General features: G+C 44.6%; 1 protein-coding gene across 1 annotated transcript in view; it reads left to right on the forward strand.

Moving 5' to 3' along the window:
- SFMBT2 (Scm like with four mbt domains 2) overlaps positions 1-24,850 on the forward strand; it is a 2,938,510-nt gene that overhangs the window by 2,257,951 nt on the left and 655,709 nt on the right. The window contains 1 exon segment of the mRNA XM_044088354.1: positions 18,058-18,114. Within this exon segment, the coding sequence (XP_043944289.1) occupies positions 18,058-18,114 (57 nt within the window).

Consider the following 24,850-nt stretch of genomic DNA (forward strand, 5'->3'; position numbering starts at 1 on the left):
AAAATATGACGTGCTAATGCCTGTCCTTGTTTCTCATTGCCGAAACAAGTTCATAAATCCCATCATATTCACTTTTCCGCACTATATCTCTCATAACATTGTAAATTAATATTTAAAAAAAACTAAATGCAGTCTCTTGTTTTTACTGATTTCCCCAGTCATTTTGTACTTATTAATAACCACTTGTAATTGTGATATTTTGTATTGTACTCTATTCCAAATATATATATATATATATATATATACATATATATATGTGTGTGTGTCTGTTGATCTGTTAGTCTGTCTTCATACATCTATACACTCACCATCCTCAATACACATATCCTGTCCTTAGAAACAATTTTTAATTATCAAAAGGAAAAAATATAAACTAAGACAATAAGTGCATTATACATATACCTAAAAATTAATAAAACAATTTTCGTCAACTCTTTGATGTAGTTGTTTTTGCTAACATTTGATTTCATTACTTTTGTCAGATTGTACTAAACCATCTTGAGTTTAATTGATTAAAAGAAGAGAGCAGTCTCGAACTCCTTACTACATTCTATCTTAATAAAGAATAATTTTGTCCTGTAACTAATCAGTCGAATCTCTTGAAGTATTTTATTTCCACTTTGTAAAAGCCCAGTTCCATCTTTCCCTTTATCTTCCTCAGTTTCTGAAAGTCTACCAAGTTATCTGTACCATGATGCAAGTAAAATTTACATCTGTTAATCTTGTAAACTGTATTTAGTGACAGCTGTTGGCAATCCCCTAAAGTATTCCTATCAGCTGTTTTCACACTTGTATAGTGCATATACTGGTAAGTCAGTGACCAAAAGGACTCTGGTTAAATAGTGTGTAAGTGTATGTAATTCTTATACAACCTTATCCAGGTGATTTACACAAACATTCAGTGTGTGTGTGGTTAATGAAAACTTTTTAGCCCATTCCATCCCCTTCTTTTTTTAGAAATTCATGTTTTGTTAACTAAATGTATTTTCTTTTCAGTTTAATATAATATATCATTAGTACATTAATTTGGGTTCCCCACATGAAAGCTCAGTGCCATTATATCCTTCTGTACCATTTATAATGACTACTGTGTTTTGTCTGCACTCCACTACTACTCTGTGATCCTAAAGGCTCCTCAGGTCTACTGTAATCAATATAAATACTGTTTTGCTTTCACTTTTTTGTATGCATTACTTCCTTTATTGTAAACCGTGAATGTATTTTCACCTAAACTGTGCCTGTAATGGGTCATTTCCTAATAGTGCATTACCCTGGTAAACAAATATAAGTAAAATTAAGTAAAAATAAGGCACTCAGTCACTAGCATGCAAGGTTCTCAAAAATATTGTGTGTGAGTTGATAACATTACAGCACTCCGTTATTTATTTTTCTGCAATTGTAATGCATTTTCATTTAAGTTGTACTTGAATATACTGAATCATCTGCATGCATTGTTCTCAAATGTTTTATATTTCTGTGCGTTTTGTATCTTGTCACCCAGGTCATTATTGAAAAGGGTCCTTGAAACAGCCCAAATACATCACTTGCAATATGCTTTTAAAGACCTGTTTACATACACATAGGCCAGGATTCAGTAAAGCTTACACGGAGGCAAACTCCTTGTAAGAATAGTGGCACAGCTCGAACACTGAGTTCGGAGACTGTGCTATCCAGTAAACAAGGCTGGGAGCATGCACGAGTCTCCCAGCACTATTCTAACATGGACACCATGGAATAATGCTAATCACCTCATTTGCTGGTAAAAATCTTGCAAATGAGGTGAATTAGTGATTCAGCAAGCAGACAGGCATCCGTGTTGGAGCCATGTCCGCTGCAGAAATGTATTCGGTTACTAAACCTGTACATTTCTGCAAAAATCAAAATGGGGGCATAACAGCTCAAAGTAAAGCATGTATTATGAGTAAGGCATGCCAGTGACCAAAAATATGGCCATTGGCATGCAAAACTGTTTCAAAATTATAAAAATCAAAGTTTATTTTTGGCCGATTTCGGCAGTTTAAAAATACAAGGTATTCGGCAGTGGTGCGCAAATGAGATTGTGCAGAAAGTAAAAGAAATGTAAAAAGAAAAATGCATGCTAATGCAAAATTTGTTATTGTATCACCTTTCTAGGTTTGTAAGGCCAATAGATAACAATGGTCCCTATATTTAGGCCTTTGTCCCCCAATTACTTATGGCTTTGTCCAGATGTCTGACTGTAAGAAGTTGAGAGGTATGGTACCTAGTAGGACAGCAGGTACCTGAAGGTCAGTGTACTCCCAGGTTATAAAAGGCTGCCACCTTACTGTGTCAGCACTGACAATATGTCACTGGCCAACATCCATACCCATGGAATGACGTCTTATCCATAAGAGAAAGCAAGCAAATACCAAACTGGTCTCCCAACTGCCTATGTTTGGCAGAACAGAATTAACACCTTGTCCCCATGTATGGGCGTTTGTCTGACTGTCATATATGGGCCAGTCCAAATGTCAGTCTGTGACTGTTTGATCAGCTAGGCCAACATGTAGCCTCATAATTACATAGTAACACCCTGTCTCCATTTGTGGACCTTTGTCTGACTGTCATACATGGGCCTGTCCAAATGTCAATCTGTGACGGTTTGACAGCTAGGCCAACATGTAGCCTCATAATAGCATAGTAACATAAACCGTCTTGAGGACAACAGCAGATGTAGTGGTGCAATGAGGGACAACCTGCTAAATAGGTACACTCATTGGTGTAAAGTCCATAAATTTGCGTGTGATGTTACAGCATTTACCCCACTCATGCCAGAATTACAAATACATAGTTACTGTGGGCAGAGCCTGTGACTGGACTATAGAAGGACAAAGAGACACACATAAGGGGAAGGGGAACCACTGGCCAGACAAATTGAGAATGTTCACACCAGAACAAATTGTGCAGCAACATAGGTGCCCTGCAGTATATGGAGTTCGTAAACATCACCTGCAAATACACAACACACACCCACATAAGTGAAGGTCTGCAACAAAACATAAACCCAAACAAAAGACACCTCAGAGGCAAAAAACACATAAGAACTTCACAAACCTACACACCACAGACCATGCATAATCCACACACTAGGGTCTTGCAAACACTAAGGCCTTACCATACACCCAACATATTACTCATAGAAGACTCCACTGGGAGACGCACAGATGTGCCTCTCACCAGGCAGGATAAGGAGAAAGTCAGTCACTGGTTTGTCAGGTGCCATAATCTGCTATATCACACATGCACTCAAGTCATCCCATAACAGGTACAGGTATCACTCGGGCCTGGTCCATGGCACTGTGAATTATGTTAGATGTACCTCCCTGGACTATAGGAAGATAGACATGATTCAGCTTGCTGAATGTGTCCCATCCAGGTATGTCCCCCAGAATGATGGCTCAATACAAACAGAAAATGATTGTTAGTAACACCTGGCTCACTTACTGGTGTTTTCCCAGGGGGATCCACTGCCTGGCTGCCTGGGAACATATGATCGACAGACCACGCTGCCTTGCTAGAGATGGCATGCATCTGTCTCACTCAGCCTTCAGGCCTCTGGCAAAGGCCCTTGCCTCCGCCATAGTGCCTTTGTAGGGAAGGTCATTGGGTCCATACTACCAACATAAAACTGTCAACAAAATGCAAATTAAAAGCCATGCCGCTAAACGCTAGGAGTCTAAACAGGAAAACGCATTCATTGCAAGTGGTCGTAACCCTGGAAGATGGTCACAGTTGTGCACTCACAGAAACCTGGCCCACAGCCATGGAGGGAAGCCCATCCTTACCTGATCACTCATCCTATCACACAGTCAGACCCCAAAATGTGGGCAGCAAAGCCAAAGGAGGTGGAGTATAAATATATAGTAGGCAGACACACACCAGATCACAACCACATGAGGGATGGTATAAACAGCTGAACAGCCCCCTACCCCACTAGAAGAACAGGCACTAACTTCCAAATGTACACAAAACTACTATGCCAGCACATATGTAGAGATGCACGGAATCAGGAAAACCTGACAGGACAGTATCACCATCTGCAAGGGAGAGTAAACCTGTCTGCAAACATCTGCAATAAAGGAACTATATAACAAAAGGATAACATTGCTGTCCAGGACCGAGAAGGAGCAGGTGCACAATTGGAAATAATTACCCCTTAGCCTGAACAAATAAATAAGAGCACTGTTGAAATCCACTAAAGGCAATTCCGAGTCCAAATTGCCACATCTAAGATGGACAATCATAAGGCCTTCTTCACACGTCTGCATTCCAAACGGAAGCTCCCAGGTCTATGCAGAACTGGTGGTCAAGGACACCACATACACAAATGCTATAGATATAGCCAATCCACTGGCTGACAGATGCAGTGAAAATGTCTCCCCTCTGCCCACCTATCAGGAAAGCAGGACATCCCCAGTACCTGAACACCCAACCCTTATCACTAGGGAGCAGGGCATCACTGCCCTCTCAAAGTCAAGAAGACAGCCTCCGTGGGACCTGAATACATCCTAGGCTGCAACCTACATGAACCCAGGCATGAACTGGCAGCATCATTACACACCGTACACACCCAGAGCCTGAATACTGTCTTTATCTCAGCCAAGTGGCGGACAGCCACTGTCATCCCGTTACACCAAGATGGAATGTTCACCAATCCAGGAAACGAAAGACCCATCAGCCTAACTAGCCTGATCTGCAAGGCCATGCAATGGATTATCATGGGTCTTATTAACAGGGACATTGGCAAAATCCAAATACATTACCCTACACAGTCTGCCATTCTCAGGGGAGGTATGTCAGTGAACTCTGGATGACTTCCCTGAGGCAGCCAACAAAGGCATGGATGAGGGAAAGATGATGCACTCTGGCCACCTTGACCTGGCCAAAGCCTTACACACTATTTCCCACTTGCCCATAGTACATGAACTCTGTCAACTAGGCAGCAATCCATATGTTACCAGGTAGCAAACTGGTTCATTGATAGAACCCACATAATCATAATGGGGTAGCCAACTCAAACAGTACACCTGTAATGAGTGGCATACCCCAGAGATCAGTTTGGGGACCCCTGGTATACGGGATATAATTCTCTGAGGTGCAGGCCAAAAACACTGTCCTATGGCTGACCAAGTTGGCAGATGACTGCAAGCTGGAAACAGTCATCAATACCCAAAGTGATGTAGACCTCCTACAAGAGGGTCTCACCAAAACAAATGCTTGATGCCAGAAACATGGCCTCAAGCTGAATGCCTACAGATGCATTATCATCCCCTTCGGGGTGACTGACGTCCCCATATAGTATCACATTAACAACAATGTCCTACATATACAATCCGTAGTGAGGCATTTGTCCACCCAGGTTGATCGCATCCTGAAGTCTGAGCACCATGTTGCTCCTGTTAAACAGAAAGCTTCAAAGATGGGACAACTCAAATGTAAAGGTATCCCATCCAGGGTCAAAGAGGTCATAAGATCCATATATGCTAACGTTATGAGGCCAATTATTGTGTTCAACACCCCCTTCAGCATGTACCTCAAAAAGCATATGCAGCAGTTGGAGAGACCACAGAGTTTCCTCACCAGGAGAATCCAGGAATGCAAACACCTACCCTACACACACAGGCTAACAGCACTGTCCCTCTACTCAGATGTTCTTCGTGTTTCACTGCTGCAGTCATCACATTTGAGTTATCCCTGCCAGGGTAGCCCTCGGCCGGCCCGAATACCAGAGGCTTAGTATTTCTGCGTCGATTGCTGTCGCTTCAGGACTGATGTCAGGTCATCAGTAGTATAAAGTAAGGCAGCCGACGCCATTACATCAGTCTTTCTTACCGCAGAGCCTGAAGCAGAAGCAGTTCACATGAGTGCCGGTTGGACGCTACCTGAGTTTCATCTTCCAAATTGAAGCTGAAGTTTTCTAAAGCTAAGTACCCCATTGGGGATTCTTTTTTCTTGCACTAACCAATGTCAGAAAAAGTTAACAATTGTCTTGCCTGTGGAAAGCAAATACCACTCCAAGACTTTCATTCTTACTGCATCACTTGCTTAGGCCCAGACCAGTACGTCCCTCGCTGTCGCTTTTGTGCTTTGTTCAATGCCAGAACTATGCGTCATCGGGCCCTTATTGTACTAGATGTTTTCGCTTACAGTCCTCGAATTCTGATATGGCTTCGGTAAGTCATCCGACAGCAGATCTTCCGAAAAAAACGTAAGGATAAAGACAGAGACAGACCACACAGGTCCAAACCTACTGACGGCGCTTCAGTTAGCTAGTCATCAGTTCTCCGGTCCTCAGTGAGGTGCTTTCGTAGCCCCTGATGTCTGCTTCTGTGGATTTGCAGGCCGCTACCAAGACCCGTTCGGAGTTCGGTATGCCGCAAAACTCTTCTTCGACTAAGGATCCTGTGGTTGTCTTTCCCTTGGATGAATCTGTAGCCAGTGAGCAAGCACCAGCTTCCGAGGAAGTACTTCGCACTACAGATTCTCCACACAAACCGACGACTTCTTTCACATCTACCATTCTTTCGAAAACTACTGAGTTTCTAAGGCCCAGGGTATGAACCACACACAAGAAACCGACGACCCAATCTCAGGCACCTGCTTCCTTGCCTCAGTCTCAAATGCTTAAAATGGCAGAAGACCTTGTGCTGATCAGGGAAGCCAAGCTACCCCTTCCAAAAGAAAACAAGATCTGTCCCCAGTAATTTTGTCTGAACAGGAGTCTGATGACTCTGATGCATTTGAGTATGAAGACATGCAATCCCTCTCTGCTTATGAGGATTCCACCCAAGGACTTTTCCTTTGGGGAAACCCTTCATACCTTAATGGAGCATTTCCATTGGGAATGTCAGGACTACCCTCAGTCTAAAAAGAGACTCAGGGAATTCTTAGATCTTCCACAGCACAGACCCCTGGCCATTCCCCCAGTCCTGGATGTTATGGATGATGTTTTCCTGGAATCCAGTTTGACTCCTGACACCCTCCCTCCTGCACCAAGAGCACCTGACAGGAATTACAGAGTCCCTGACTCACACAAATTTATTTTCAAAAATCCTACTGTTGACCCTGAGGTAATTTCTCAAGGGCCTAAAGGAATTAAAGCAACCTCGGCTAAGAATCCCACCCCCTCAGATAGGGATTCCCGAGCACTAGACAGATGGGGTAAAAAAAGTATACACCTCTGCTACTCTTGCTATCAGAGCACTACATTGCCAGTTCCATATGCTAAAATGTCAGCAACATACCATGGAACTTTTCAAACAAAAAGTGTCTTCCTTTCCTGCTTGTGCAGCATCTAAAGAGTTACAAAAGTTAATGCATTCTGCAAGACAAGTGACTAAGCACACCTTACACTGTGGTTTAGATGCCCTAGAAGCTTCTTGCAGGGCAGCAGTACCGGTTCTGTCCTTAGAAGGCATGCATGGCTCAAGGAACAGCCCTTGCCAGACCATGTTAAATCTAAATTACTGGATGCACCCTTGCACAAAGACAACTTATTTGGCACTAAGGCAGAGGAGGTCTTAAAAAAGATGGCAGAAAAAGCTAAATCTATGCAGACAGTTAAGGATTTCCTACAGGTCCAGCCACCCAGGTTCAGCAGGCATTGCCCCTCCAAGCACTGGTCCTTTCCTGCTCCCACCAGGTCAGTTCAGCCCAGACCTTGGTGAAGCAGACCCCCCAGACAGCAGCCACAGGGAATGCAGAGTTCAAAACAGTGGAATTCTTCCACTTCAAAACCAGGGAGTTCTAAGCCATCCCCTCATGGTAAGAACTCACAATGACTCTCCTCCCCCACCCCCTCCCTCTGCCCAACTTCACTTACCCCTAGGAGGAAAACTCTCCTTTCACACAAGCACCTGGGTCACCATTACCAATGACCGCTGGGTCCTCAACATAGTGTCCTAAGGATACAAAGTTTCCTTCCACACACTTCCAACCCTAAGAGGGTTCCCAGATCTACCTCCAAACCAGTGGCCAGAGGCACAAAAGCAAGTCCATTCCCTGCTCTCTGTGAGGGCAGTAGAGCACATTCCTGCAGAACAGAAAGGCCAAGGTTTCTACTCCAGACTTTTTCTGGTACCCAGAAAAGAGGGCACCTGGCACTCCATCCTCAATCTATCCATTCTAAACATCTTCCTGGTGATACCAAAATTGAAAATGCTCACCCTCCAGCAACTTCTACCCATGCTCTCCAAGGATGCTTGGCTAGCCCCCCTAGACCTAAAAGAGGCCTACCTCCACCTTCCTGTCAGGGAATCATGCAGGAAATATTTACATTTCAGGGCAGGATCTCTGCACTTCCTTTGACTTATCTACTGCTCCCAGAGTTTTCACAAAATGTCTGGCTCCCGCCATTGCCTTTTGCAGACAAACGAGTATCCAAATTTACCCATACATAGATGACTGCCTAATTCAGGCAGGCAGACAGGAAAAGCTGCTCAAGCACCTGGCCTTTGTAAAGTCCCTAATGACCTCCCTAGGGTACACTATCCAAGAAAATAAATCCAAACTAGTATCCACCCAAAGGATTATATTCCTAAGAGCAAGCCTGGACACAGCATCCCAGGTGGCGTTCCTTATACAAGAAAACAAACTTACCCAACAGCCTACTTCTCTCAGCTAGCCACCAGACCCCAGTTGTCTGCAAGGAAAACCCTGCAAGCTCTGGGGTTCATGGCATCTTGCATTATACTCATTCCATATTCTAGACTGCATATGAGGAAACTTCAGTGGTACGTAAAAAGCCTTTGGTGTCAACACTCTCAAGACCTGGAAACTCTTGTACCAATGATACCTTGCCTAAGGAAAGATTTTTTTGGTGGGCAGCAGCATGCTGCCACAATGAGGGACTACCTTTCTCACCAACCCCCGCCACCCAGACCCTCACCACAGATGCATCAGACTATGCCTGGTGCATGCAGGTGCATACAGGGCCAATGGAGCCCACAGCAAATACATCTGCACATCAACCAAAAAGACACGTTAGCTGTCCAGCATGCATTAATAGCTTTCAGACCCCTTCTTTCCCCAGGGGCTCTCCTGATCAAAACAGACAACACTGTGATGTGGTATATCAACAAGCAGGGAGGGACTCACTACTACCCTCTGTGCAGGCTAGCCATGACCCTTTAGCACACAGCCTCTGCCATGCAACTACACCTTTTAGCACCATTCCTACCAGGTTCTCTAAACTGTCTGTCAGACCACTTAAGCAGAAATCTTCTGGACCCACACGAGAGGCAGCTAGACAAAATAACTTTCACCCTAATAACTCAGAAATGGTGCACCTCGAAGGTCAACCTCTTTCCCTCCCTCACCAACCATCATCTCAGCAAGATGTTCTTCGTGTTTTACTGTTGCAGTCATCACACTTGGGTTATCCTGCCAGGGGTAGCCCTCAGTCAGCCCGAATACCAGAGGCTTAATATTTCTGAATCGGTTGTCAGTGTGCAGTAAAAGAAAAACAGCAGTAAAATAAAATATGGCTTGCTTTGCAAAAACAGTTAATTTCATGTAAATGTTCAGCTTAGATGTTAATAACATATAGCTGTGGGCTTACTGTAAAAGGCATCCTGTTATAGAAAAAAGGAAGTTGACTTTCTGTGAGCTTTCAGATGCAGAAATAAATGAAATAAAATACAGACACTTCAAGTGACGCAAAGATGATGTGGAGAGACTTTTTGTGAAGTCTTCGGATACAGCAAGGAAGAAAATAACCAAAGAAGGACATAAAACAACTGTCCAGGCTAGAAATACCCATGGACTTTTTCATGACTCAAACAGAAACCAGAAGAACAAGTCACAAGGACATTATACATAACATTGTTTGACATTTAAAAGAGTATATAAACTGGACAGTATGTTTCACTCTTTGGTGACTTATTTGGACTGAGTGTTCATCAGTCTGTCTAGCTGTGTTATAGTAGAATTGAAATAACTCTGACAGTATTAACTGTTTGGCAAAATTTGTACTAATACAAATAAATATTAATGGGTACAGTAATACGGTGTCAGACTAGCTCACTGATAATAATATTTTACAATGACTGCAACAATGAATACACTCTAACTTCTACATTTATGGTAAGTCTACACAACTGTACTTTCTGCACCAGGGAGTATCACTGCATGGCTTGGACAGTGGATGCCCTATCCATCCCCTGGGTCAGTCTATCGGTCTGTGCATTTCCTCCACTATCTCTCATCACCAGGGTCCTGCTCAAAATAAGGGAGGAAAAACCAAGGACAGTTCTTATTGCTCCAGAATGGCCTTGCCAGCATTGGTACCCACTGCCACCATGGCATCTCACTCAGACCCCAAACCTCCTGACCCAGAGGGCAGCAGAATTCATGCATCCCCAATTGCAGACCCTCAATTTGGCAGCATGGCTTATTCCTTTACCACTGATCAATCTGCCAACCTCAGTAAACAGGTTCTAGATGTTATAAGTGAGGCCAGATGCCCTAGAACTAGAAAGTTTTATGCTGACAAATGTAAAAGGTTCTGCACCTGGATTCAGGCTAAGGGAGCCAATACGGCACAGCCCTCCCTACCTCTCATCCTGGTTTACCTAGCTGACCTGCTACACAGTGGTCTCTGTTTTTCCTCTATTAAAATTCATGCCTGTGCTATCTCTGCTCATTTCCACACTGAGCAGCCCCTTTTCTTACACCCTGTGAACAAACAATTCCTAAAAGGGGCTAGCAACTTGAGGCCACCCAGAAGAGCACCTACCCCAGCTTGGAACCTTAACTTTGTATTAGAAAAGCTCACCCTGCCCCCCTTCGATCCAGCATCTTCAGCAGAGTTAAAAATTTCTCTCCTGGAAGACAGCCTTTCTTTTGGCCATCACTTCCGCCAGAAGAGTCTCTGAGCTGCAAGCACTCATGGCTGTAGAGCCCTTCATTATCTTCCATGCTGACAGGGTTTCCCTCAAGACTAACCCATCCTTCATGTCCATCGTGGTGTCCAGTGTGGCTCTCATCCAATTCATTCTTTTGCCCACCTTTTTCCCTAACCCAAAAAACAAGGGGGAAAGGCTCCTGCACTCTCTGGATGTGCACAGACAGCTCAGATTCTATCTAGACAGGACTAAAGCATTCAGAAAGTCTGATCAATTACTGGTTAGCTTTGCTGCAGGGGCAGAAAGCAAAGCCATCTCCAAACAAACAATTTTCAAATGGATAGCACACTGCATCCATTTCTGTTACAAGCAACATGGAAAACCTCCCTCTAAGGGGGTCAGGACTCACTCCACTAGAGCAGCCTCCACCTCTGCAGCTTTCCTGAGAGGGGTCCCCACCAGGGACATCCTGGAGGCTGCCACCTGGATATCTGTTCACACTTTCACCAAGCATTACCGTCTGCCTATCTTCTCTAAATCCAGGGCAGGCTTTGCCACTGCAGTGTTGAGGGCATGCTAGCCAGCCGCTAGTCTCCTTGACTGCCTCCACCCTTTTCCTCAGCTTTGGGAATCAACCCAGATGTGAAGACTGCAACAGTGAAACACGAAGAACGTAGTACAGTTGTGTACACTTACATAAATGTAGATGTTCGAGTGTATTCACTGTTGCAGTCCTGGTTTCCCACCCTCCACCCCCTCTTCTTTCTCTCTCTCTCCTTACAAGGAACATTTTGGTATTTACTTTCTACTGGTGGAGTTCTTTCACCATAACCTGGCTCCCACTTGGGAGCTCCTTACAGGGCAAGAAAAACTGATGTAATGGCGTCGGCTGCCTTACTGTATGCTGCTGACAACCTGACATCAGTCCTGAAGTGACAACAACCGACGCAGAAATACTAAGCCTCTGGTATTTGGGCCGGCCGAGGGCTACCCTGGCAGTGATGACCCAAATGTGATTACTGCAACAGTGAATACACTCGAACATCTACATTTATGGTAACTGTGCACAACTGTACTTTCCATACACACTCCACAGAGGTGACCCCTGTCTGCCATACAAAGCAATCCAGACCCTGCCTTGATGAGACTGTTGCACATCTGGAAGTCAAGGCCCAGTCAATCAACCTGTAGGCGCAGCATCGACCTGGTCTGTGATATCAGTATGGCTTGTTGGTGTGATGGATACGCATGCTACACACACTCCCCCATCTGTGGAATACACTCCCTGTTCACATCAAGCTAGGTGCCTCAGTACCCCTAGTGAAGTGCTCCCCGTATAAGTGCATGGGAAATGGAAAATACAGTCCTGTGATTACACCTGTGCCCCTGCTGGACAGGGGCTCTGGGTGCTGACATGGCTTAACATGGGCTACACTCGTCTGCGAGGGTCATAAGGGCATCAGGGCCAATAGCCTACTAACCTCAAATCAACATATCAACAACTGTCTGTCAATGGTTCATCACATTACTCAGACTGCTCTGCCACTGACATACCTGGAAATCACAGTGCTATGTAGAATATACCACACATATAATGGACATCTCTGCTCAGTAGAATGCACTCTGTACCCACATCCATACCTGTCAACCTCTTACAACAAGACATCTGGACAAGGTTATAAATAAAAGTGGGACAAAGACACAATGATAGGCATATATTTTAAATATTGCTCTTACAAACTGAGAAAGTTGGTAGAATAACAGGTTTTGCATTAGCAGAAATTGCTGAACGTTATGAAGTTTGAAACAAATGTCTGTCACTATTTTCTAACTTCAGTCTTTAATTATTGGCCACTAACTTGCCAGAAAAACACAAGTTTATGTAAAATGGACAAAAATTAGACGAACATCTGGACAATCTGCAAAAAACTGTACAGTAGAGTGGTCTGGCCACACCAGGATATGACTTTCAGGTAAGAAAAATACCACACAAGCAGGAGATCCCCAGCCAGTATATCACCAAGGTGCTGGACTGTTTACACAGCTTCATCAGTCAGTCGGCTGTAGCCACATCTCTTAACTGGCCAGATTGGGCAAGAATATGGCTCATAATATTGGTCTGTGCATCATGCATTTTGTATTTCTCTGGCAAATCACTGTGATCTGAAGATTTCTGTCATTAGGTAATGACACAATACATTTCATTGTCAGATGTCTTATAATTCAGAACATGTCTGCTAAAACAAACCCTGTAACTCTAGCTACTTCCTTTTTACTTTTGAGAGGTATGGCTTGGCACACAAAACCCCGGATCGGAGTGCAACTATCTCTGGAACGGAGTCCCACTCTTACTATAGAAGGTCATACTGGGCCTGCTCCTACACTTAGAGAATTACAGGCCATGTTGGACCCCACATCGGACTGTGTAACTATATTGTGCATATATGTCTTTGCATACAGACAGCTATGTACACCTTAGTTGTCTCTACACATGCCCATCAGACAGGATTACCCTCAGCTAGCTGTAGGTGGCCCATATGTGATATATCTGCATCTGTTGCATGTGATGCACTAACATATATATGGGCAACATATAAACAATATGTCAAGCATACACACACATAGACATGGGAAAGAGAGATACAGTGATAAAGAGAGAGAGACACAGGGAGACACACACAGAGAGTGAGTTATACACAGGGATACCCTGAATTGCATAAAGTGATATGCTGCGGACAGTGGCATACTGGTTGTAATCAGTCGCATGTATCAGCTTGAAGGTGAGCTCCATTGTGTAATAGTACTGAGGTGGGGGTTGTAATATCACATCACCTGCCTTTGTGTGTGTGTGTGTGTGTGTGTGTGTGTGTGTGTGTGTGTGTGTGTGTGTGTGTGTGTGTAACAGTCTTAGGCCATTCCCACCCAGTACACTTCCCAGTACCCTACTTTAGCAGTCCTGCTGATGTCATTCCCCTTAGAAGTACCTTTGGACAGCCCTCAGACCTATAAGCTCCTTTGCACGTGCAATAACTACGTAACTGTATAGTACAAATAACTTGATAGGCAAGGGTTCTATTTTCAGTTCTAGCAAATGTGTGTGTGTAAAAGTGTTTGTAAGTGTGTATGTTTGTAGGATAAATTATTTTGAGGACTTTCCCACCCAGTGCACTTCCCAGTGCCCTACTTTAGCAGTCCTGCTGATGTCATTCCCCTTAGAAGTACCTTTGGACACCCCTCAGCCCTATAAGGTCCGTGGCACATGCAATAAATAGCCAACAGTCTAGTACAAATAACTAGATAGGCAAGGCTTCTATTCTCATTTCCAGCAAATGTGTGTGTGCAGAAGTGTTTGTAAGTGTGTATGTTTGTAGGATAAAGTATTTTGAGGACTTTCCCACCCACAACACTTCCGAGTGCCCTACTTTAGCAGTCCTGCTGATGTCATTCCCCTTAGAAGTACCTTTGGACAGCCCTCACCCCTCAAGCTCTGTGGCGCATGCAATAACTACATAACCCTATAGTACAAATAATTAGATAGGCAGGGGTTCTGTTTTCAGTTCCAGCAAGTGTGTGTGTGTGTGTGTGTGTGTGTGTGTGTGTGTGTGTGTGTGTGTGTTTGTAGGATAAAGCATTTTGAGGACTTTCCCACCCACAACACTTTCCAGTGCCCTACTTTAGCAGTCCTGCTGATGTCATTCCCCTTATAAGAATTACCTTTGGACAGCCCTCAGCCATACAAGCTCCCTAAGGACTGCTGCATCTCGTCCACTGTACTATTTCCTAGTCCTCTCCTGTTGCGAGCACCTGCCTAGTGGACTACCCTCCTTGGAAGCTCCTCACGCTAAAGTGGAATACCAGTTCCTTCACGGAACCCTATACAGCACCCTCCCTAAGGACTGCTGCATCTCGTCCACTGCACTATTTCCTAGTCCTCTCCTGTTGCGACCACCTGCCTAGCGGACTACCTTCCTTGGAAGCTCCTCACGCTAAAGTGGAATACCAGTTCCTTCACGGAACCCTATACAGCACCCTCCCCAAGGACTGCTGCATCTCGTCCACTGTACTGTTTCCTAGTCCTCTCCTGTTGCGACCACCTGCCTAGCGGACTACCCTCCTTGGAAGCTCCTCACGCTAAAGTGGAATACCAGTTCCTTCACGGAACCCTATGCAGCACCCTCCCTAAGGACTGCTGCATCTCGTCCACTGTACTATTTCCTAGTCCTCTCCTTTTGCGACCACCTGCCTAGCGGACTACACTCCTTGGAAGCTCCTCACGCTAAAGTGGAATACCAGTTCCTTCATGGAACCCTATACAGCACCCTCCCTAAGGACTGCTGCATCTCGTCCACTGTACTATTTCCTAGTCCTCTCCTGTTGCGACCACCTGCCTAGCGGACTACCCTCCTTGGAAGCTCCTCACGCTAAAGTGGAATACCAGTTCCTTCACGGAACCCTATACAGCACCCTCCCTACGGACTGCTGCATCTTATCCACTGTACTATTTCCTAGTCCTCTCCTGTTGCGACCACCTGCCTAGTGGACTACCCTCCTTGGAAGCTCCTCACGCTAAAGTGGAATACCAGTTCCTTCACGGAACCCTATACAGCACCCTCCCTAAGGACTGCTGCATCTCGTCCACTGTACTATTTCCTAGTCCTCTCCTGTTGCGACCACCTGCCTAGCGGACCACCCTCCTTGGAAGCTCCTCACGCTAAAGTGGAATACCAGTTCCTTCACGGAAACCTATACAGCACCCTCCCTAAGGACTGCTGCATCTCGTCCAATGTACTATTTCCTAGTCCTCTCCTGTTGCGACCACCTGCCTAGCGGACTACCCTCCTTGGAAGCTCCTCACGCTAAAGTGGAATACCAGTTCCTTCACGGAACCCTATACAGCACCCTCCCTAAGCACTGCTGCATCTCGTCCACTGTACTATTTCCTAGTCCTCTCCTGTTGCGACCACCTGCCTAGCGGACTACCCTCCTTGGAAGCTCCTCACGCTAAAGTGGAATACCAGTTCCTTCACGGAACCCTATACAGCACCCTCCCTAAGGACTGCTGCATCTCGTCCACTGTACTATTTCCTAGTCCTCTCCTGTTGCGAGCACCTGCCTAGCGGACTACCCTCCTTGGAAGCTCCTCACGCTAAAGTGGAATACCAGTTCCTTCACGGAACCCTATACAGCACCCTCCCTAAGGACTGCTGCATCTCGTCCGCTGTACTATTTCCTAGTCCTCTCCTGTTGCGACCACCTGCCTAGCGGACTACCCTCCTTGGAAGCTCCTCACGCTAAAGTGGAATACCAGTTCCTTCACGGAACCCTATACAGCACCCTCCCTAAGGACTGCTGCATCTCGTCCACTGTACTATTTCCTAGTCCTCTCCTGTTGCGACCACCTGCCTAGCGGACTACCCTCCTTGGAAGCTCCTCACGCTAAAGTGGAATACCAGTTCCTTCACGGAACCCTATACAGCACCCTCTTTAAGGACTGCTGCATCTCGTCCACTGTACTATTTCCTAGTCCTCTCCTGTTGCGACCACCTGCCTAGCGGACTACCCTCCTTGGAAGCTCCTCACGCTAAAGTGGAATACCAGTTCCTTCATGGAACCCTATACAGCACCCTCCCTAAGGACTGCTGCATCTCGTCCACTGTACTATTTCCTAGTCCTCTCCTGTTGCGACCACCTGCCTAGCGGACTACCCTCCTTGGAAGCTCCTCACGCTAAAGTGGAATACCAGTTCCTTCACGGAACCCTATACAGCACCCTCCCTAAGGACTGCTGCATCTCGTCCACTGTACTATTTCCAAGTCCTCTCCTGTTGCGACCACCTGCCTAGCGGACTCCCCTACTTGGAAGCTCCTCACGCTAAAGTGGAATACCAGTTCCTTCACGGAACCCTATACAGCACCCTCCCTAAGGACTGCTGCATCTCGTCCACTGTACTATTTCCTAGTCCTCTCCTGTTGCGAGCACCTGCCTAGCGGACTACCCTCCTTGGAAGCTCCTCACGCTAAAGTGGAATACCAGTTCCTTCACTGAACCCTATACAGCACCCTCCCTAAGGACTGCTGCATCTCGTCCACTGTACTATTTCCTAGTCCTCTCCTGTTGCGAGCACCTGCCTAGCGGACTACCCTCCTTGGAAGCTCCTCACGCTAAAGTGGAATACCAGTTCCTTCACGGAACCCTATACAGCACCCTCCCTAAGGACTGCTGCATCTCGTCCACTGTACTATTTCCTAGTCCTCTCCTGTTGCGACCACCTGCCTAGCGGACTACCCTCCTTGGAAGCTCCTCACGCTAAAGTGGAATACCAGTTCCTTCACGGAACCCTATACAGCACCCTCCCTAAGGACTGCTGCATCTCGTCCACTGTACTATTTCCTAGTCCTCTCCTGTTGCGACCACCTGCCTAGCGGACTACCCTCCTTGGAAGCGCCTCACGCTAAAGTGGAATACCAGTTCCTTCACGGAACCCTATACAGCACCCTCCCTAAGGACTGCTGCATCTCATCCACTGTACTATTTCCTAGTCCTCTCCTGTTGCGACCACCTGCCTAGCGGACTACCCTCCTTGGAAGCTCCTCACGCTAAAGTGGAATACCAGTTCCTTCACGGAACCCTATACAGCACCCTCCCTAAGGACTGCTGCATCTCGTCCACTGTACTATTTCCTAGTCCTCTCCTGTTGCGACCACCTGCCTAGCGGACTACCCTCCTTGGAAGCTCCTCACGCTAAAGTGGAATACCAGTTCCTTCACAGAACCCTATACAGCACCCTCCCTAAGGACTGCTGCATCTCGTCCACTGTACTATTTCCTAGTCATCTCCTGTTGCGACACCTGCCTAGTGGACTACCCTCCTTGGAAGCTCCTCACGCTAAAGTGGAATACCAGTTCCTTCACGGAACCCTATACAGCACCCTCCCTACGGACTGCTGCATCTCGTCCACTGTACTATTTCCTAGTCCTCTCCTGTTGCGACCACCTGCCTAGCGGACTACCCTCCTTGGAAGCTCCTCACGCTAAAGTGGAATACCAGTTCCTTCACGGAACCCTATACAGCACCCTCCCTAAGGACTGCTGCATCTCGTCCACTGTACTATTTCCTAGTCCTCTCCTGTTGCGACCACCTGCCTAGCGGACTACCCTCCTTGGAAGCTCCTCACGCTAAAGTGGAATACCAGTTCCTTCACGGAACCCCATACAGCACCCTCCCTAAGGACTGCTGCATCTTGTCCACTGTACTGTTTCCTAGTCCTCTCCTGTTGCGACCACCTGCCTAGCGGACTACCCTCCTTGGAAGCTCCTCACGCTAAAGTGGAATACCAGTTACTTCACGGAACCCTATACAGCACCCTCCCTAAGGACTGCTGCATCTCATCCACTGTACTATTTCCTAGTCCTCTCCTGTTGCGACCACCTGCCTAGCGGACTACCCTCCTTGGAAGCTCCTCACGCTAAAGTGGAATACCAGTTCCTTCACGGAACCCTATACAGCACCCTCCCTAAGGACTGCTGCATCTTGTCCACTGTACTATTTCCTAGTCCTCTCCTGTTGCGACCACCTGCCTAGCGGACTACCCTCCTTGGAAGCTCCTCACACTAAAGTGGAATACCAGTTCCTTCACAGAACCCAATACAGCACCCTCCCTAAGGACTGCTGCATCTCGTCCACTGTACTATTTCCTAGTCATCTCCTGTTGCGACCACCTGCCTAGCGGACTACCCTCCTTGGAAGCTCCTCACGCTAAAGTGGAATACCAGTTCCTTCACGGAACCCTATACAGCACCCTCCCTAAGGACTGCTGCATGTATGTACAGTCTATTGCTCCTGTCTACTTAATGAATTTTATTGAGCCACTGGATTCTGGTTTATTGTCCTAGGGTAGAGCTCTGCCTAGAGTCTGCCAGCAGCGTGCCACAGTCCTATCTTTCTTATTTTTCTCCTGCCCACCTTGTTAACCTGTGCCTGCTTTCCTAGTACCTTTTCAATCTAGAGTAGTAATTCCTACCCAAGGCCACTAGATGGCAGTATAGGATTCTATTGTTTCCCTATTCCCCTACATAGAGAAACTTCCTAAGCTAGGTTCTTGTAACTACCCCTTCGTAGTGTTATTATTCCCATCTGAGGCTTTCTGCTGACCCCTGCTCTCCCAAACCCTCTAATTTTAAGGGACTTTCACCTCCCCAGTCTCTTATACTACAACTAGTCTTCCCTATTTACCCAAAAGCCCTCCCCACTTTGACCCGAATCTAGTAATTCGTTATCTCTCCAATACTTTAACACTGTCTTACCTGCTTAATCTCCCTGTAAGTCTCTCTGTTCTGCCTTATTTACATCATGCTACTTTCCTTCTCTACGATAGCTTACCTGACCCTGGGAGTGATCCCAAACACACTGGCTGATTGTTTTTCCTTTTTCAGCTTCTGGCTCTCCTTCTCCTTTCCTCTACCCACTCCGTTCACCCTGCGGGCTCACTCCGCTCCCCTACCCTACCCCCAATTCCCACCCACCCCCAGGGGTCCTAAACTTATAGCTCAATAGTCACACCCCCTACTCCATCAACCCATAGCCATACCCCTTTAATTAAGGAATTTTACTACTCCGCCCACTCACTGATACTCTTATCTGTTCTTCCTCTAAATAACTCCCTCCTTTAAATCAACTACTCACCTTCACTCCCCTTCTTATACCTATTTATTTACTGTCTCTTTATACAAACTTTCTCCCACTATGTATAACCCACACATCTCTAAAAAAAACATTCTTCTCTCCTCCTTCCTACTCCTAAACACTCTTCTCCTTGCTTACTCCCTTACCTTCTATGAAAACACAAACTTATTTGAATCTCAACTAGCACTAAAACAAACTACTTTATACTTTCTCCATATCTCTCAACCACACATCAATATAACTTCATTAGCTTCCTACCTCATGCCGCATTATCACAGAGGAACTCATATCAATTATTTTCTAAACAAGAAAGCTTTTTCAATCTCTTCCAAACTTTCCAAATACCTACATAGCCGCCAGAAACTATTATTCCTACATGGCGACATTCATCCCAATCCTGGCCCAGTGAATCACCAACCTACCTTCCCCATAGTAAATCAAACTAATTCCACAATTCATAGCCCCAATCAGAACTCTCTCCAAATAGCCCACCTAAATATTCGCAGCCTAAATAATAAGACAACACAAATGCATGCCCTCCTTGACCTATATTCCTTCGATATCCTTTGTCTAACTGAAACTTGGCTAAAAACAGATACCAAGGATAATGATATACTACCTCCAGGATATAACATCTTTAGACTTGACCGGCACACCAAAAAGGGTGGAGGTGTTGCTATACTATTACAAAACTGAACTACTGGTTACCCTACTAGATACAAAACCACCCTTACAAAACAATAGTGAAATCTTAATCACCAAACTACAAATTAACATTAACAAATCCATTTATATCATTTGCTGTTATATTCCCCCAGGTAACAATATTAATACCCTTGAAAACCTACTGCACTGGCTCTCAAACTCCTTCCCTCAGGAAACTATACTTCTAGGTGACTTTAATATTGATTGGAATTCCTGCATCTCCCAAAACCCCACTTCTCACATAAACCTCTATGGCTTTAATCAAACCATTATTGTCCCCACTCGAATTAACAAAACCAGCTCCAAACAAAGCATCCTTGACTGGATTCTAGTCAATAACAGCTCTATGATTTATACTACAGGCACACTACCTGATAATATCAGTGACCATTTAATCACTTTTATCACCAAAACAAAACCCCATCTCCAATAATACTCAAGTTAGAACTACCAGGAACAAAAGCAATTTCAACCAAACTAACTTCCTATTAGAACTCAAAGCATGTAATTGGTCTCCACTAAAATACTTGCCTCTAGACGATGCAGTCTCATACTTTAACAATAAATTCCTTCAAATACTCAACCTCCATGCCCCTACTAGATTTATTAAAACCAAAGCAAAGCCTGCTCCTTGGCTAACAAAAGAAACCAAACAAAAAATGTTGCATAGAAATAAAACCTGGGCCAAATGGCGTAGTACTAAAAACCCAGCTGACCACCAAACATTTAAACAACTTAGGAATGCAACAAAGAAACTTATATTCCTTGATAAAAGAAATTATTATTGTAAATTCCAACATACTCAACGCCAAAATTCTCAAAAATTCTGGACAAGTATCAATCAATTACTACGTCCAGGCAACTCTAAAACACCCACTCCTTCTAACCTCACTCATAGCACACCTAACCAAATCGCTGAAACTTTCAACAAATTTTTCTCAGATACGGTCACCTCTCTTGCTTCAAATTTATCTCCACAGTTCACTCCAACACCTTATAGCCTCAACAAAAATCCCCCCTCTTTCACACTGCAACCAGTTTCAACTGATCTCATCTTTACTCTTCTTACAAAACTCAAACCTTGTACCCCCTCAGCTGATCTCCTCCCAGCTGAATACCTTCAAATTGCGGCCAAAGCAATTGCCCTTCCAGTCTCCATCTTAGTTAATCGAACCATAACTGAAGGCTTTATTCCAACCCTCTGGAAAGTCTCTCATATCATTTCTCTTCACAAGGGTGGTAATTCTATCGAGCTTGCTAACTTTCGACCCATAGCCTTACTTTCTCCATTAGCTAAAATCTTGGAAAGATGCATACATAGTCAACTACTTGACCATCTTCTCAAAAACAGTCTATTAGCAGACTGCCAACTTGGTTTTAGACCCTATCACAGCACTACTACAGCACTCTTGTCATTCACAGACCATATTAATAAACATCGGAACAACAACCTGCTGTCCTCAGCACTATTCTTAGACCTCTCTAAGGCCTTTGATATGGTCAACCATTCCCTCTTACTAAACATCCTCAAATCATTTGCCTTGGGCAGTCAAGCTATCCAGTGGTTTAAATCCTACCTAGATAACAGACAACAAGCAGTCCTTTGGGATAATCAAATATCATCTCTTCTTCCCATCACAATTGGAGTGCCACAAGGCTCAATACTGGGACCTCTCCTCTTTTCTATTTTTATTAACAAACTAAATATGTCCCTTCCTCAATCCATATGTATACAGTATGCCGATGACTCAACTCTGATATGTTCAGCATCCTCCCCAATAACACTCCAGACCACTACAAGTCTTCACAGCAGCTGAAAACTGGTTCTATCAGCATGGCCTCTTACTCAATCCCAAAAAGACTAAATTATTACTTTTTACCCCATCACAGAAATCTTTAACCTTTACTTTCAATATAATGTCAAACAATGGCACAATAATATCCCCTGACTCAACTACCAAACTTTTAGCTGTCACAATAGACCATAATCTCAACTTCGATGCCCATATTAACTTAACCATCAAGTCAGTCAATAGAAAACTTGGAGCTCTCTATAGGCTCAAACCCTTCCTAACTACCTTAGCCAGAAGTACTTTAGCTCAAACACACTTACTCTCTCTACCCTTCTTTATGCCTCACCGATTTTCACAAACTTATCAAAAGCTAATTTCAATAAATTAGCAGTATCCTATAATAATATTACAAGATTTGCCACAGGAGCCCCTTTTAGAACCCATCATTGCTGTAATCTGAAACAACTAGGCTGGCTGGAACTACAAAATCAAATACGACTACAGCAACTTACCATCACCCACAAAATCTTGTCAACCTTCTAACACCACAATACTTAGTACCCTTATTACTCCTTATAAAAATCTATCATCCTTGCGCTCCGCTACAAAGCTACTAGCAGCACCCTATAAATCCAACAACAAAGCTGGAGACTGTTTGTTCGCCAACTGTATTGCACCTATCTGGAACAAGCTCCCTCATGAACTCACCACTATTATTTCTCTACCCACTTTCAAGAAGCAGCTAAAAACTCTGCTTAAGTCTCAATGGCTCTGTCCTTGTACTAACCCTGACTAAACTATTACTCCCTCTACCCTTTTCACCCCCTCAAACCTTTTCTAGGTTAGTATAGTATTAGTGTTTGAACCTTCTAAAATCAGCTAAATCCTGTGCTTAATTCTTATTAGCTCTGTCCTTTACAAGCCTTGATTAAAACTTTCTATTCTCTATTTTCTCACCCTTATATTCTCCCAAAAAAAAAAAAAAAAAAAAAAATTTTTGGCTTGCTGATTCTCAGTATTGTAAAGTATTTTTGCCAGTAATACTTATGAACCAGTTTTTTTTCTTTGTATAATATTTCTTATTTGAATGTATAACATACTTGATTTTACTAACCCATTTTTATTGTGGAGCTTTTCTCCCCGGGCCTCTACTGAAAATGGACATGTATCCAGCTAGACTAGCCAGGTCAACAAATGTAAAATAAAATAAAATAATAAAATAAATTCTCAGTTCTGGCAAGTGTGTGTGTGTATGTGTGTGTGTGTGTGTGTGTGTGTGTGTGTGTGTGTATGTTTGTAGGGTAAAGTATTTTGATGCCCTTTCCACCTAGTACATTTCACATTGCCATACTTTACAAGGGTCATTGATGTAATTCACCTTAGAAGTACCTTGGGACACTGTTAAATCCTATAAGCTCCGTGGCATGTGTGATGACTGCTTAACACTGTAGTACACAACTAGATAGGTAGGGGTTCTAAACTCAATACTGGCAACTGTGATACTGTGTGTGTGTGTGTGTGTGTGTGTGTGGGTGAAAATCCTATCCTCTGGGGGTGTGGGTTATACCATTTTGAGGCATGTACCGCCCAGTACACTTCCCATTGCCCTAAATTACAAGGCCTACTGATGTCATTCATCTTAGAAGTACCTGTATACACTCTTCAGCCCTCTAAGCTCTGTGGTGTGTGCAATAACTGTGTAATGCTATAGTACAAATTAGATAGGTAGGGTTCTAATCTCAGTGCTGATAACTGTAGTAGTGTGTGTCTGTGTGTGTGTGAAGCATATCCCCTATGGCTGTTGTGTTGTTTACGTTATACCATTTTAAGGCCTGTTGGCCCCCTCCCATGATATTACTTTAAAGAACCTATTAATGCCATCTGCCTCACATGCACTATGCTAAACTATATAGCCCATACAAGTTATCTTTACAGATGTATATGGAATATCCAGATGTTTGCAACCTATATGTGGTCTGTGTCCCCCCTAACAATGGACATTTTTGTGATATCATTGGCAAATATGTCCCAGTTACTGTAGTGACAGACATGCCAGCATCAGACATCCTACCTGACTGAAACATCATGCTGTTACAGAGTCTGTTACTCTAGCACTTGCCCAGGTTTGTAGGAGCAATAAATGAGACCAGTCGTTATTTCTGGTGGTTTATCCCACCATCCATGAAGGCATTCCCAAGATTACGTGTTGTAAGAGGTAGTGGGCTATGTCCCAGGCATATAATCAATGTGGAGCATGTAATGTGTACGTAGCACTGTACTACATATAAGTGGATACATAGGGTTACTAATCTGTCTGTTGGCAGTTGTGTTTGTGTTTCTGTATACACATCCCCTGTGGCTGTCTTTACTGTGTGTATGCGATGGCTATACCATTTTGTGTGCCTCTTCCACCCTGTGAACTCCCCCATTGTCAGCCTAGTTCCAGCCCATACAGATGTCATCCACCTTACAAGCACAGTTATGCAGTTTCCAACACAAAGGCTCTGTGGTACATGCAGTGGTCGTATCACTGTATTGCACATAAATAGATAGGTAGGTCATCTAATCTGAGAAGTATCAACTCTGTGCATGTGTGCTTCAATGCATGTCCCCATGCAGCAGTGTGTGTGTGTGTGTGTGTGTGTGTGTGTGTGTGTGTGTTTGTGTGTGGCAGATGGTTCTACCATGTTAAGGGCCTCTGAACCCACCTTTGGCAATCCTAACAGCCCCTGCAGTTGTCACCCACTTGAATAGTAGTGGCAGACACTGCAACACTACATTACCTTTGTGGTAATTGTGTTATGT

The sequence above is a fragment of the Protopterus annectens genome, chromosome 11.part0 (assembly GCF_019279795.1).
Source record: "Protopterus annectens isolate FY-2018-M chromosome 11.part0, PAN1.0, whole genome shotgun sequence".
Lineage (NCBI taxonomy): Eukaryota > Metazoa > Chordata > Ceratodontiformes > Protopteridae > Protopterus > Protopterus annectens.